Source organism: Juglans regia, chromosome 6, assembly GCF_001411555.2.
Source record: "Juglans regia cultivar Chandler chromosome 6, Walnut 2.0, whole genome shotgun sequence".
Taxonomy (NCBI): Eukaryota; Viridiplantae; Streptophyta; class Magnoliopsida; order Fagales; family Juglandaceae; genus Juglans; species Juglans regia.
Genome location: NC_049906.1, coordinates 23662077 through 23671474, shown reverse-complemented (window position 1 = coordinate 23671474; position 9398 = coordinate 23662077). Strand labels below are relative to the sequence as shown.

General features: G+C 34.5%; 1 protein-coding gene across 1 annotated transcript; it reads left to right on the top strand.

The window, feature by feature from the left end:
* Positions 1 to 1032: 1032 nt before the first annotated feature.
* LOC108993925 (isoaspartyl peptidase/L-asparaginase-like) lies at positions 1033 to 8419 on the top strand. Its single transcript, XM_018968979.2, has 4 exons — positions 1033 to 1349; positions 2180 to 2413; positions 7087 to 7173; positions 7708 to 8419. The coding sequence occupies exons 1-4, from the start codon at positions 1188 to 1190 to the stop codon at positions 8170 to 8172; spliced, it is 948 nt and encodes a 315-aa protein (XP_018824524.1). The 5' UTR covers positions 1033 to 1187; the 3' UTR covers positions 8173 to 8419.
* Positions 8420 to 9398: the final 979 nt, after the last annotated feature.

The following is a 9398-nucleotide window of genomic DNA, read 5'->3' as shown; positions in this document are numbered from 1 at the left end:
AATTTTTTCATTTAATTATTACCTAATCAATATAACTTTTCTAAACTTAAAAAAAAATACAAAAAATAATATAATTTCTTCAAATCTCAAAACAAAATTAATATTAAAAAATTATATTCTAATAATATTTTAACTTTATAATATTTTTATTAAACTTTTTCTTTTTTATTTCTCAAAACCCCATAAAACATATTAATTCAAACCATTTCACTACTATTCACATATTATCTCATCTCATCTCGCTATCGCAAGATGGTCTTATCTCATACCAGCTCATCTTAATATCCAAATATTACAAATATAAACACTTTTCAAATTCAAATTTACAATTTTTTTATCTAATTATTACCTAATCATTATAAATTTCTCAAACTTTTAAATAAAATACAAAAAATAATTTAAAATTTTCAAATTTCAAACAAAAATTATATTAAACAATTGAGTTTGCTATTCATTATCCCCACACATTACATACCCCATTTTTTTTTTGTTTTGTTTTATTATTCCTAAACTAATTTAATTATTCTACTTATTATCCATACACCACATATTTGGTAACAGAAAAAAAATGAAAAAATTATATATAGTGTGTGGTGTGAGTAGAATGTTTTTAAAAAATTATATTATAATAATATTATAATTTTATTTTTTTACTATTCATTTTCAAAATCTCATAAAATATCTCAATTTTAAATTATTTTATTATTATTTACAAATTATTTTATTATTAATTATAAAATTTTCATCTTATTCAATGGAATATATACACGAGAAATGTAATGTTATTTATTATTTTAATTTATATTATTTTTTTATTATCTTATGATGTGGTAGTAGATGATTAAAAATTATTTATTATTTATATATTTATTATATAATATTAAATTATAAAATAATAATAAAATAATAAAAATTAGATGATGAATAAATTTTTTGATACGAGAAACGTGCTTCGGAAGAAAACAAATAACAAAATAATATGTGACCGATGATCTGCACGTGGTATCGAGATGCAGTGCTTCCTAGGAAAAGTCCAAATGAAACATGTTTCCAGATTGAATTTTATGCTGACCTGCGACCCACCTCTCACTTGACTAGAAGCTTTGCAGACAATCTCATATCACTCTCTCTCCATTATAAGTAGGGGGAAGAGGAAGACACTGAGGAGAGCGAGTGAGTGGGTTCAAATGGGCTGGGCTATAGCTCTACACGGCGGCGCCGGCGACATCCCACTCTCGCTACCACCGGAGCGTCGCCAACCGCGTGAAGCCGCCCTACGCCACTGCCTTCAGGTCGGCGTCGATGCTCTCAAAGCCCAAAAGTCCCCCCTCGACGTCGTAGAACTTGTGGTGCGTAACTACCGAACATTACCACACTCCACTCATCAACTGTTTTCTGTACATCTCAGTTCAAATAATACTCAATGCGTTTATGTATAAATATCTGTCTATGACTACATGTATCTTCCGTTGTTGGTTTGAAACTGCCGGTGTTCTCGTCTTTTATTTTGTATGTTTAACTATATCAATGGTTGGATTTGTATAACTCGGTTATCTATTTACTTCATATTCCTAATGATAGTTACTGATTTTGGCGAGTTCGATCGTATTTATCTACCTCGTACTAGTTCTTTGTTAAATTAAATGGTTCTGTTGTTGATTAGGGTCTTTGGTGTGATGAGGGTGATTAGAAAACTAGTATTGGATATTCTTTTACGGAAATTATCATTAGAAGCTCTTTAGTACTACTTGGCTGGTTAGAAATGTTCCGATGGTCCTCTATGAACATATTGCCTCAAATGATGCTCGGGGGGACTGTGTTTTCAAAACCTAATCAAATACTCTGTACACTGCGGTGGACCCAATCTATCGCTGTATCAGGTGATGAAGGAACCAGATGAAGAAGAGAATGTTAAAAGATACATAGAGAGAGAGAGAGAGAGAGATTGGTTATAGATTAGCATCTTAACTACAACTGTGAGCTCATAATTCTATAGCAGAGTGCTATGATGAGAATAATGAAGTTGATCACTTTTGTATGAGGAAATACCCCTTCAGATCTATAATTTGTTTTCATTCAAAGGAAGGGTTTCTATTTCCTCTCTAGGTGAAGGATTTTGAAACATTTTTCATGACTTATTTCACTTATTGTTATACTTTTGATGATTTTCCATGTGTAGGTTCGTGAACTAGAAAACAACCCGCACTTCAATGCAGGTAGGGGATCTGTCTTAACCACTGAAGGCACGGTTGAAATGGAAGCTTGTATCATGGATGGTAAGACGAAAAAATGTGGGGCTGTCTCTGGGCTCACTACTGTTGTTAATGCCATATCTTTAGCACGGGTGGTCATGGAGAAAACTCCTCATATATATCTTGCTTTTGATGGAGCAGAAAAATTTGCACGGGAACAAGTGAGTGAAAGTCTTACTATGATCACATTTACTGTTCTTGAGCTTATTATATTGTAGCTCTACGCTTCATTTCCAATTGAAATCAAATTGCTATAAGTTTCCTTAGACATATTCATGCCTGAAATGTCTTTATTGATTTTATGATCCTTATCCAGAAAAATAATAATGTGTCGCGCTGATAGATATTACTTTCGAAAAATGTAGAATCCACAGTTCTAACAGCATCTATTCTATGTGCTTGGCCACAGTTCTAGCATTGCAACACTAGCATGCACTGCATACATGTTTTGTGTCCTCTAGCCCCCCTCTCTCGCTCTTTTTGTTCAAGACATTTCAGTGTGATATGCATTTTTGAGTCTTCTGTACTGTACCACAGTCAACATTCTTAATTTTTCCCTGGATTTGAGTTCTGAAATAAGGAAAAAAAAAGGGAAAGAGCAATTAAAGTTCGATATGAATCTGACTTTATTCATTTCTTGTGCAATGTCTTTTGGTAATTTTGCAAATTATATAGATAGTTTTTTTTTAAAGTAAGAAATTTATTAATAAACGTAATTAGGCATAGCCTAAATACACAGGAAGTGTACATAGAGAGACACCTAATTACAAGCTAACCCTGAAAAACATTAGAAATGTCATTAGGCAAATTATATAGATATTTATTTGAACTAATCTTTTCCATCCAAGAAAAGGACTAATTCTCTCATTATGGGTGGAGCCTCATTGGAACATTACAAAGAGCAAGAACTATTCATTTCCAAGTAATGTGAGATTCTCATACACCACCTACCCTTATTCTTATCATATGGGGAGTATCGCAATTTATATATATATATATATATGTACAGTTCATCAATTATAACATGGTCAAGTATGTGGCCTGCAGATCTCATGTACAGTCCATGACTGGACATTATGACCAACTTAGTGGCAAGGAAACAGCTGAAATATTTAAACCCTTGTTATCAGGACAGATAACACCAATAATGAACAGAAACCCATACACCTTGAGGCCTTTTTAGGATGAAGTGTTTGTTGATCATTGATTTCTGTTCGTTGAACAGAAACCCATACAAGAACTATAGTGGGAACTTATCCTAAAATCTGGAGTTTTTGGATAAGTAGGATAAGCCTATTGTGATTACACCTTCAGCCAAGCTATAAATAGTGATGCCTTAATGGAATGTTAATAGTAAATATACTTGGAGATACCTATGACATGATTAGAGGTCTTAAGGAAGGGGAGACCAACTATGATTTTACTATGAAGTGAAGGAGTGTGTCTAAAGTTGTATGGCTTGGAACACCTACAGAGTAAGTAGCAACTCTTCACTCAAATGACCCAACTTCATCACCACACTGGGTGTCAATTGATCTGTCATGCTGACAGCATACGAATCAGCATATGAGCATTCCTCTGCATACAAGCGGTCCTCTATTTGATAAGTAATGTAAGATTTCCAGGCAATAATAAATTATATATATATATATTTCTAATTTTATTAATAAACCTTTGTCTATGATGAAGGAATACCTTATATAAGAAGCAATGTGGACATTACAAAACAAAATCCCAAAATCAAGTTCCTATAAAATTATGAATAAACTCACAAGCTAAATACAATCATATGAAAGAAAATTAAAAAAAAAAACTAACTAAAATCCTGAAATGGTACATTGATACATCCCAATATTAAAATATTTTATTTCAATATCCACACTAAAATGCTCGTCCCTCGTATTGATAAAAACTCTAGCGTATCCTTGTTTCCTATACTTGCAAGTGTGGCAATTCAAATTGAAAAACTCCAACGTGATTTCTTGTGGAGTGGAGTGGAGGAGTTCAAGTTTCACCTAGTCAAGTGGGAGACGATATGCCGCCCTATTTCTAATGGTGGTTTGGGCATCAAAAGTATGAGGACCTTTAATCGGGCGTTACATGGCAAGTGGTTGTTTAGATATCATAAGGAACCAGAAGCCCTATGGAAATTGGTGATTGAGAGCAAATATGGAGATTTATGGAGGGGATGTCGGGATGGTGCACTAACAAAGTAAGGGGGCATATGGAGTTATTCGGGGGGCAGATCCTTTGGAACATCACCTTTATTTGAGCGGCACAAGACTGGGAAATGAGCAACTTTGCAGATTTTTACAGTCTTCTGTACTCTATATTACCAAACACTTAGTAAGAAGACTTAATGTAGTGGATACCCGATGGTAAATGGGTATTCTTGGTTCGCTCTTTTTACAAGGCTCTCACACAATAACCCCAAACTTAGTTTCCGTGGAGAAGGCTTTGGAGACATAAGGCGCCTTCCAAAGCAGCGTTTTTTTGTATGGACAACTTCGTTGGGGAAGATTCCCACAATCAACAATTTGAGGAAATAAAGGGTAATCATTGTAGATTGGTGTTGTATGTGTAGAGAAGGGGGAGAGTTTGTAAACCATCTCCTACTACATTGTGAGACCCCACGGGTATTATGGAATGAGGTGTTCAGTAGATTAGACTTGTCTTGGGCTATGCTAGAGACAATGGTGGCAATCTTGGCCAGCTGGACAAATCTAAGAGGCATGCAACAGATTAAAGCTGTATAGAAGATGATCCTTATATGCATTATGTGGTTTTTATGGTAGGAACGTAATGACAGGACATTTGAAGACAAGGAGAGATCGTAGGAGTTGAACTTTGTACTTGGGCCATTGCTGTTGATTTCAATAGTATGGACCCACATGATTTTCTTGTCTATAATGTGCCTACGTAGCTTAAGGCATTTTTTTACTGTTCTAGAACTATGTATATGGCTTTGCTTATTCTTTGATCAATAAAATTTTGTTTACTTTAAAAAAAAGAAAAGTCCAGACCAATTTGAAATGGAAATCAAGAAACAATTTCTGGTCATAAAAACACAAATGCATGAATTGCGCAAGAAGTTTTTTTGGTTAAAATGCCATGCGACTTGGAGGACATAAGACTTCTTGTCAAGCCAAAAAGATTGGCGACAGAATGCTCCAACCCCACCATGCCTGGCCCTTTACCTTACCTTAAGAAGAAAGAAATGGGGGAAGGGTGGTGGGGGTGTGACTTGTGGGAAACAATGCAAGAAGTGTATGGTATGATACAAAAGGTAACCTTAAGGAGTGGCGGCAAAGCTCTTGATTGATCAACGCGAGTGAACTGTGTTTAGATGCTTTGTAAAGCCTCACCGATCTACGTGAGGACCAGGCTCCACAACAAAAAACGGATACTTAACTTTAGGCCCTAACTGAGTCTTCTGAGATTCTTAGCAACAAGTAGCCATGGCATCTCTTAGGCCCATGACCACTTCTTGACCTTTGTTTAGGCCTTGGATTCTCCCACTATTGACATTTTAAAGAAATATACCCATTAGATTACCTTAAGAAATATAGACAATCTTAATCCTTATTTTTATTTGAAAACATTAATGGCTGAGGATTTTAGTAATAAATGTTGATGTGGGAAAATCCTACCAATGAATTTGAAAGAAGTGACTGGGATTTAAATAACTCTGCATTAAACTACACTAGGAAATATGGGAGATCTTAATCCTAAAGATTAGTCAATTCCAAAAACAAGAACCCCTCCATATTCTGACTTCTTAACTCCAGTTTGCAACTCATCTAGGGACCCTGGAGTCCTTCAAAATTGCCAGCTAAACAGTTTTTAAAGTTTTGCAATCTCATTATTTTGACAGAAAACAAATTACCACGCTTTCTTGCAAAAAGTGGCCATTAAGAATACTGTGTATCATTCTACTTCGGATCCTCATTATGAAAAGTCTTAGTCCTATATCATCATGACCTATAGATGCCCTAAGATGTCCCCTAAGATCTCCTTAGAACCATGAATAGCATGGTTTCCCGCATTTACTGTAATTAGGCCTCAAATTCTTTTGAGTATTTGGATTTTTCTTATACTCGATCATACTAGAATTAACAATTTGATTGAATGCCTGGACTTCAGGGTTAACATAGAGGAACTGAGGGGCAAAGAGAATCAAACGCTTAAGTCAGTGTCTAGCATGCTATCAACATTTGTATCAGTGTATAGGAAAATGGTTTACTTCAACATTTGTATCAGTGTATAGGAAAATGGTTAGTAAACCATTTGTAGAGCATGGATGTATAGATCTAATTAAGTTCAACCTCGTGTAATTTGGTTTCATTACGAGGGTAGGTCTGCCAAATTGAGGCTAAGAAAGGCCAAGCTTCAAAACTTGATCATATCCATTTACAGTTTTGAATTCACAAAAAAAGGAAACTGGTATTGCTTTGGGATTATTATCTTGAATGAAATCGAATGGTGATAATTAATAATATTAATGATGATTATGATAATTGTTATGACACTAGTCATCTTAAAAGCTTAAGTTGAAATGGTAAATTTAACAACTTAACCATTATTTTAATACTCCTTCTCACTATGTGAGGCACAACATGTATGATTATAACTTTTTCAAAGGTAAGGTAGAGTGGAGTCACTTTACCATAAATACTAAATATAGCAACAACAACAACAATAATAATATTAGTATTGTTGTTTATTCAAAAAAAAAATTTTAATTGTTGTAATCTTTATTATTAGTATTCGATTGCTCAGTGTTTGGTTTATGTTCATCAAAGATTTATGTGATGATGACTTCTTAATTTTGCAGGGTCTTGAAACTGTAGATTCAAGCAATTTTATAACTCCAGAAAACATTGAGAGGCTAAAGCAAGCCAAAGAAGCTAATAGAGTTCAGGTATTTTGTTCTCTCTTTTTTGGGGATGTTGATGAGAAGTATCCTGAATTTGTGCTTTAAGTCACTCTTACGCTGTGGATAGTATTTCCTCAGTCACTTGCATGGTTCATTTCACTACCATTATAATTTGCAAATTGCTAGCTATTCCTTTCTAATGGTGAGGGCCTATAAATATTTCTGAATTTCTTTTACGTAGAGCAACCTAGCAAATCATTTGTAGTGGGGGATTTTCCTAGTGTCTAAAGTTTTCATAGCATAACCTGCTTTTCACTTCCACTATGCCTCAAAAGTATTTTGATCAGAAGCTGGTAACTCTTTCATTAAGGTGTGGTTTGGATAGTGAGATGAGATGAGATGGTTTTAGATGAAAGTTGAATAAAATATTGTTAAAATGATATTTTTTAATATTATTATTGTTTTGAGATTTGAAAAAGTTGAATTGTTTATTATATTTTGTATGAAAATATGGAAAAATTGTAATGATGAGATGAGATGAAACACTTTCACTATCCAAACGGGGACCTAAATGTACAGGTTGATTATACACAACCAGTCGAGAAAGAAACACCAACTGTACATGGTGATAGCCAAATCGGTACAGTTGGATGTGTGGCTGTTGATAATGACGGAAATTTAGCTGCTGCAACTTCCACTGGTGGGCTGGTCAACAAAATGGTTGGTAGGATTGGGGACACGCCCATCATTGGGGCAGGGACATATGCCAACAATCTATGTGCAGTTTCTGCCACGGGGAAAGGTGAAGCAATAATACGTGGGACTGTTGCAAGAGATGTATCTGCACTTATGGAATTCAAAGGTCTTTCTCTCAAGGAGGCTGCAGCTTATGTTGTAGAGGAATGTGTACCAAGAGGCACTGCTGGCTTGGTTGCTGTGTCTGCCAAAGGAGAACTCACGATGGCTTTTAATACGACTGGCATGTTTCGAGCTGCTGCTACTGAAGATGGGTATACAGAGATTGCAATTTGGCCTTCTTGCTAAACTGATTGCTTTAGGTGAGTTTCAATTACTTGAGTCCAATAAATTGCTCTTGGTGATCCCCAGACTTATTTGGGTTGCTATCTTATGAACTGTCCAATATTAAAGCAAACACATTGTTGTGTGGTTACAAAGTTGGGTAAGTTTTGTTTTTTATTGAAATTAACATGGTAGACAACATTTACCTACTCGCTTACTGGCATTGTGTAGGTATGGAATTGCATAATCAAGGTGTCTTGATGTTTGAGTAGATATTTGTGCCCTTAATTTATTTTGTCGAGAAATAAAATCCGTAGAAAATATTTTGTCAATAGTGTGGTATTTGGTATTTGTGATTTTTTTGTACTTGGAGGGTACGATATGTCAGTGTTGATAGTTTAGGGTGTAAAGTGTTAAGCCTCGTCTGGTTACGCAGTTCAGATGAGATCTTTTGTTGAAAGTTGAATAAAATATTGTTAGAATATAATTTTTTAATATAATTTTTATTTTGGGATTTGAAAAAGTTGAATTGTTTATTATATTTTGTGTAGAAGTTTGGAAAAGTTGTAATGATGAGAATAGATGATATGAGATAGTTTTGTGTATCCAAACCGGGCCTTAGTTGGATGATGAATAGGATCCCTACACTAAAATGGTAAGCAGTTACAGATTCTGACAAGTCTTATTTGTGTTTGCACTAAATACATTTGGTTTCCACACTCATTCATTTGGTTACAAATGTGAGATGCTTCCTATTCTCCCTTCATTACACTCTAAGCTGCCAACATATTTCAAACATAATAATTGAAGGAACAATGATCCTAAGAAACGTAACTCACTTGATACTTATACATCTATCATTCTATTTGATCTGATCACAGCAGTTATATAGACCTTTCCCATGCTTCCAATCCATAGGAATCAGTTGTTCTAATGCTCCCTCAAGATGTACAAAGATTTATTGCAACGTTTAATCCCTTTTTGCTCAGTAGGGATATTGCCATTTTTAATCGGTTGTTTTGTATATTTTTGAGTTTTTCTAACAAATAATATAATTGTTATAATTTTTCTAAGAATTTGAGAATTTTTTTTAAAACAAAAATATTAAAGAGAGAAATTTTTCCATGGATTTGAAAAAAATATATAGACCAATTTTGGGGGCTGGGTGGTGGCCCCCGCCAGCCCCCTAGATCCACCATAAAAATATGACGGATAAAGTCATACTAAAAATTCATTTTATCTCATCTTTG